This window comes from Adiantum capillus-veneris, chromosome 28 (genome assembly GCF_014529385.1).
Source record: "Adiantum capillus-veneris isolate H3 chromosome 28, ASM1452938v2, whole genome shotgun sequence".
Lineage (NCBI taxonomy): Eukaryota > Viridiplantae > Streptophyta > Polypodiopsida > Polypodiales > Pteridaceae > Adiantum > Adiantum capillus-veneris.
In genome coordinates, this window is record NC_140958.1 from 25,896 (window position 1) to 33,008 (window position 7,113).

General features: G+C 42.0%; 1 protein-coding gene across 1 annotated transcript; it reads left to right on the plus strand.

Annotated features, from left to right (window-relative positions):
* The first annotated feature begins 289 nt into the window (after positions 1 to 289).
* On the plus strand, positions 290 to 1,881 carry LOC147419964 (uncharacterized). The gene is made up of 3 exons (XM_086503871.1): positions 290 to 369; positions 412 to 1,121; positions 1,204 to 1,881. The coding sequence occupies exons 1-3, from the start codon at positions 290 to 292 to the stop codon at positions 1,290 to 1,292; spliced, it is 879 nt and encodes a 292-aa protein (XP_086359997.1). The 3' UTR covers positions 1,293 to 1,881.
* Positions 1,882 to 7,113: the final 5,232 nt, after the last annotated feature.

Here is a 7,113-nt window from a genome sequence, read left to right on the forward strand (position 1 = left end):
ACACAAGAGACATAAGAAGAAGACAGAAGAATCAACCGCGACAGCACCAAATAACCACTTCAAAACAAGTCACAGATCACAATAGCCACTCTCTTGTACTTTGAACTGATTAATACAAAAAGAAATACCGAAAGGGGCCCCAGTCTTTGGGGCCAATATCTCTAGGCACGGAACTCCGCCGGGCCAGTGTAAATCTATTGTGATCTGAGACTTGTTACACAAGAGCGGACGTGCGAGGCCATGTGGGCGCAGGGGGCCACCGTCGGGGCACGGGAGGCAAAAGCACGGGATGCAGGTGGTCATGGAGGCAGCCGCTGCTGCAACAGCGTCAACAAGGCTGCAAAGAGTAGTGCAACTTACAGACTTTTCGTATTGTAGACTCGTGACGACGTTCAAAGCCTGAAAAACGAGTCAGCCTCTGACGACGGCTGATTGGATAAAAAGGGCAAAGGCAGATCCAGGCAAGTGGATCCCTCAGGCACAACAGGATTGGGACATAGAGGAGACCAGGTGCAAGAAGTTGGGATGGCACACGGACCCCAAAAGAGACGACGGTGAAGTGTTCTTCTGTAGCAGCACCAGCAATGATGCTGTGTTTTTGCCTTTCCATCTCATATTTCCCAGGCTCCCTGTACGTCAGCTTTTCCAACTCCAATGTGTATGCAAGCTTTGGAATTCGATGCTGCAAGCGCCTGACATCACCACTACGATCATGGAATGCGAGCAGCAGGAAGAGTATTGGTTTATCATGTCCCAACCGCTTCCACATGAAGGACGAAGTTGGAACTTCAAAGGCTTTAGCAGCCTAGAACAGACCATGTTCCGCCGCCGTCTGCCCAGCCATAGCCACAGTAAATTATCCACCTTGCGTGGGGGAAGGCACTGTAGCCTCTTGCCCCAGTTTGAGCATCGATTTTATGTGGGTGTGGCTCGGCCTCGTCTAGTCAGTGCAGGGGGCCTGGATGCATTAGAGGATTACTTTGTTGGTGTCTTCAATTTTCTCACGGGCTCTGTGAGGCTGCTCCCCCCTCCCCTGAATGTGCACTACCTCTCCACTGACCCTCGCTGCTCCCATTCTGTCGGTTGCCAGATGTACATGTCAGTTGATGAGCAGGACCCAGGTCGGTATTATGTCATGCTCACACATCAGGAAGCAGTTATGAGGGGCACTGACAGTCCATAGTTTGAGATTTTTGATTCCAGGAGAGGCTCTTGGACGGTTGCGTGCGACATTGAATCGGCAGTGGCCGTGGCCGATTCTAAGGTGCCTCTTGGTTACCTCTTTTTTGTAGCATCTGAAGGAACTCTGCTTGTATACCATGCCGCGGATGATTTGTGGAGCAAGGTGTTGGTGCCAAGAAGAGAATCTGGGGATGAGTTTGGGTATTCTCCGACCTTATTAAAGTATAAAGCAAGAATTTTGCAAGGCCGCTCGCTGGAACCAGACGATAGTTTTCTTGGGTTTGTTGTGTAGGAGCTGCAGCTTGTTTCTTCCAAACCTGCTATCTGGGTGGAAGTGGCAAGAACCCCACAGTGTCTCTGGCAGTGGCTTACTTGCATAGATTGGGCTCCCGCGATCAGGGCAGAGGGAGGCATTTTCTGCATGGCATTTGAAAATTCATTTCTGCAGGGGACATTCAGGCCGCCTCTTGTGTATGAATCACCCAAAATTTGTGGTATGTACTCCCTGGCTCGACCGATTTTGGTTGCATCTTGGTGCACAGGCCAAGACTAAGTATGCGTCTGTCCTTTCTTGAGGGGGAGGAGGAACAGGGATAAAATTATCCCCTCCTATTGTATGTAGAAAGGTGTGTGTTGTGCACAGCTTGTGCAAAGCTCCGTATCATACCTCTTGCAAGTTGCTTGTATTAGTTTCTCCAAGTCTAGGCTGTTTGTTATAAGAATTTAACACGCCTTGTGTTAAGGTAAGGTGCTTAGTTTGATAGTTTCTATTATATCATATGTATTTACATGCTGTCTGGAATGCAAGTGCTTTCCTGCTCGAAATGCCATGTACAGCATGCGGATGGTGCTCTATGCTTGGTTTTGGCTCTCCTTGTACTCTTAAGGGAAGACATGTTGTTAAGCTTGTCCATCCGCATCTCCTAAATGGGCACTAGCATCTTGTTCATGTTTCAAGATAGATGATATTTTGTAAGCAATGGTATCAATGCGCAAAACACTTAGTAAATTTTTTGAGTCTCATTGCCATGGCGTGTGTGGTTTAGTAGAAAGTACTTGAATGTACTCTCATCGGATGCATTTATTGCGGAACCAGCAAGCTATGAATATATACAAGAACTAGTTGTATGCGCTGGTGTCATACAAAGCACCATAAATAATGCGCTTTTCAAGTGTAAAGGTAGTTTTTTGAGTTGAGATGATCTGAGATTACACAGAAGTTGCCCAGGGTGTTTCATTGTGGCCGGTACCTTATGTTCATACTGCATCAACCTCTCCCCCTTGCACAATAGATGAGGTGCACTGTTGGCGTAGGGCCATGTAATAAAGTTTTGGAAGTTTGGGAACATGAGCTGAAGGGAATTCGATGAAATGGGAACCCAAAAATTGTTCATTCAGTATTATGGCCATGTATTGCCAAGGAAGAAAGCCTGTATAATGAGATGAGAATTAAAATCCTTAGCATTCCTATTCAAAGATAAGGTACATACAAAAATGGTTAACATTATTGTGCTGTATGGGACATCCCTCCTCTTTGTTGCATATTGTTACAAGCCCAAGGACTCCCAACTCCTATATGCACGTTGACCCCTTTTGTGGAGTTAAAAAGAGGACATTGCCTGACTTCAAGGCAAATGATATGCAAAAAGTACTAGATTCACTACACGACAATCGTGAAATGTTTCTCCCGTGCTGGGAGTATGGACACACATGATAGGCACTTTATAGAGGTAGTAGAGCCCAACACACAGAGGGAAGCTTTTACAAGCCTCCTGGTTGCATATGGAATGATTTATACCAAAAATCTTTGCCCACACAAAGATTGATTGTGCCATGGACTACGTCACACCAGCATGCATCAGGTGGAAGACATGACACTTGGTCCATGGGTTTCAAAGTCAAATCCCTGCCTACTAGAAGTAGAAGGTTTGGGAACTTATGTATTCTGTAGAGTGCCTATGCCATTCTCACTTGTGTGTCATTTGTAAGAGGGCTACCATGTATGGAAATTCGAAAATGGACGAAGTCACAAGACCCCCTCATTTGAGAACTTTACCATGTTGACTAAGAAACACGCTTGCTTTCAACATCGTCAATTCTCCTTTGGTGTAATTTATAGAGGCTTTTAAGAATGATTCAATAGGAGTCGCTCAAAACATTAAGAGTTGGACTTCCTTATGGACCATCACATCACTAGAAAACTATTACTCATATGAGGACTACTATATAACACTGGATCGCATTCTACAAAGAACACTCGGATTCCTTTAATCTCGTAAACATACCATGGCCTTCTTCGAAAACACATTTGTAGGCCCTTATGATGATGAGTATGATATAGTGATCCCATTCCACGAAGGCACTCAGATTAGCATCTTTAATCCTAATCACAACATTGCCATCTTGGCAAAGTTTTTAATATGTTGATAGCTATGAACAAATAGAAAGTTCTATCATAAACATGATTATCCTATAATGAGATAGCTTAAGTGGGTTCTCTGTGGGAATTAAACTTTTGCTGCCTAAATTGTGAAAAGAAAAATTCAGCTCTATTTGCAAAAGAATTGAGACTAAAAAGTTGCGATTGCACTTTATCACATCACATTTCCAATTAAAATATATCCTTGTACTAAGTCCTACAAAATACATACTACTCTTCAACTAAAAAAGAAGGAAGAGAGAGAGAGAGAGAGAGAGAGGTCCCTCTTCCAAGAGGGTCAGAAGATTATTTTTATTTGACAGCTCTCGTTATGTAATGAACATTGCCAATATTAGTGAATCCCTTGCAATAAAAAACATCATGAACATTATTGGGGGTATGATAGCTTTAACACCCCAATATTGAGGCTCACAAAATAATATGACAATCTTCACACCCACAAGGTCACAACATATCATGTGAATCAATCTACACATGTCCATTCACCTAGAGATTGTTTTCAAGCAATCTATACAAGACATGTAGATCCAGGTTTTGATGCATCCCCACGCACTACCGATGGGATACGCTCTCTGCAATCAGTCTTTCCTTCAACACATCCTGAAGCGGAGATTGTTTTCAAGCAATCTATACAAAGACGTCCATCCAGGTTTTGATGGCCCGCACACTACCAACGGGATACATCTCACTGTAACTTCAATATTTGCTTCAACTCTTGAAACACCAAGCACCTGACGATTGTTTTCAAGCGATCTACACAGACATGTCTATCCAGTTTTGATGCCCCGTACAATAAAAATGGGATAAGACTCTTTGCAATTTCAAATTTTCCTTCATTTCATCCTAAAACATCAAGCACTTCAGGAGCATAAAGAAAATGCAGAACATGCTGCAAAAGGCCTTTTCGGTCGTTTCATGGTTTCAATGGTTTGAAATATTTTGTTTCGGAGCAGGGAAAAAGAAAAATGCATCTCATATCTGACTATATATATAAATATACATATATCCCTCAATGTACATATCCCCATTGACTCATAACATGAAACTAGACTCCATACGTTTTCACAACCTAGTCAACTTCCCTAAACCACATACACCCTAGAGGCACGTATGCAAAAGTAGTCTTTTATTGCAGGCTTTTATGTTCATGTATATATTTAAGCATCTCCCACTCCACGCACTTGTATGGTTATGTGCACCAGCCAAACAAGAAAATGCATTGCATCTATCTGCCCACAAGGTCGACGTCGAGAGAGAAACGAGAACCTTAGAGATTTCGGGCATGAACATAGCTTTACCAATGCACAGTGAGAGTCCAAGGCATAGAAATACTTGTACCAAGAAATGACACGAAAATATTCATATTTCCACTCTGCTCTGAAGACCCACAAGAACTTGAAAGTATAACGACCACCACAATAAAAAACCGCATGCAGGCCTCTATTATCACCCGTGTAGATGTTGTCGATTTACAACAATGAAACATCTCTCGTGTAAATGCTGCCAATGATCAAAATGAGGAAAACCACAACCCGATCAAATAAAATCGAGCTAACAAGTCAACCGACATGAGATAGAAATTCATACTTGATTCTACACATATCTTATCAAAACACTGTATTACAAACCGCTATCCATGTATACAACAGTGAATGCATTCTCTTGACTCCATGAATTGTTCAGCTTCTGCCTCCTAACATCTAGGTTGCGGTTTCAGGCCCATCAGGCTCATCTCATATTGTGCCTTATGGTGCTCTGGTTGTGTGACGTGTGTGTTCTTTCATTATATCCCAAATCTATGGAAGCTAGAATAAATTGGTCCATGTATTATGACATTCATTTTCAGCTACCTAGAGTTGATGCTCTTCACAGAGGCAATGTTATTCATATTAGTTGTTTGACATGCTCTCAGTGTAATCATTGATAGGCAAACATATCCAAAAGATCTCAGCACATGCTCCCACTTCCAGTTAGGGCAAACCTATGGCTATCATTTGGTGTGTGTCATAATGCTAAGAGTAGCTTTTCTCTCATCATGAATGGTTTGTCTACACTAGCTTGCTAGATGTACAACTCATCTCCGCGTGGGTAGCCATGGCAAGGTTTGGGATGTCGGATCATAGCATCATCGTAAGCAAGATACGGTGGCCCTTTCGAGGTGATGGAAATCCCTCTTGCTTTCTTTGTCCAATGGCCTTTGGCAGTCTAACTAGGGCCTAATTGGAATACCAATTCAAAGCATTATATTACCTAATGTTTGAGAATCATCGTTGATTCATCTTCATGGTACAAATTTGGCACAATCGTACATTATCAAGACCCTCGCAAGTCCTCAAGCAAGAGATCTTTGTCACCAACATCTAATCCTGTCCAATGGCGATGGAGCTAAATCATCGAGTTCCTCATAGTTGAAATCTGACAGACCTAGCGTAACTCGAGGACTCCATGCCAAAAACCTACAAAACTCATCCACAATCTTTTTAATATTGGTCTCCGTCAATAGTCACTTTTGTACTCTTTTGGATCCGATTGAAACCTGCAAAATTTAGCATTCGTCATAAGTTTCGAATCGAGCGCTGTTAATGCTCCCCGATCATTTGTGTGCTCTTTTACAATACAAAATTACATCAATGAATCTGCATTGAGGTAAGGAATATTTGTGGTTCCTCGTGTCTTTGTTATGTGATAATATAGAAAGATATTATATGTATGTTCTTATCGGTAGTTTATGAGGCTTGCAGCTTGTCTAGAAAACAAATGCACACAAGAAAACATGCTAGGAGGAGCTATGAGGTAAGACTTAAAATAAATATTATTGAATTCAGATAGTTGTGTAAAATCGTTGGATGTTGTAGTCACTTGAGAAGGTTTGTTGATTCTTGTTATTTAATGAGAGGTTTCTAATAGACGCGATGCGGCATCACCAAGCAGGGAAGGACGATCAAGTCCTACATTCAATGAATACGTAGCAGAGCTGACATCAAGGGAGACGACCAATTACAGACATGGTCAGGAGGTAATGTAACATAATTCTTAAGAATCTATTCATTAAATACCTCATGCACCTTTCTTTACCTTAACTCTTTTTTGTTTCTAAACGTGAAAAATCTGCCCCCACAACTTACGAAACAGCAAGTTGACTATGAAGAAATGTGAAGAAGACAAGTCTCGTACCTCAAGGCCTGATTGGAGGATTTTACCGAATAATTCAATCAGAATTTTTCTCACAGTATGATTTGAGACCAAAGCCTGGAAAGGAAAGAGTCAATGTATCATAAATATTTCATTCCATCAATGGTGTTTTGGCCTGTTTCCTTTTCTTCCTACTTGAAGCTGAAGCTTAATATCTATCCAATTTACTGTCATGCAATGTATGCACCAGCCATTTTGGCATACCTCTAGCTTGCTCATTTTCAGCCCTTTCCTCATCAAGTACATCATGTATATCTACATCAGTAACATGATGGTCTATAACATTTTCAGAAACCCCC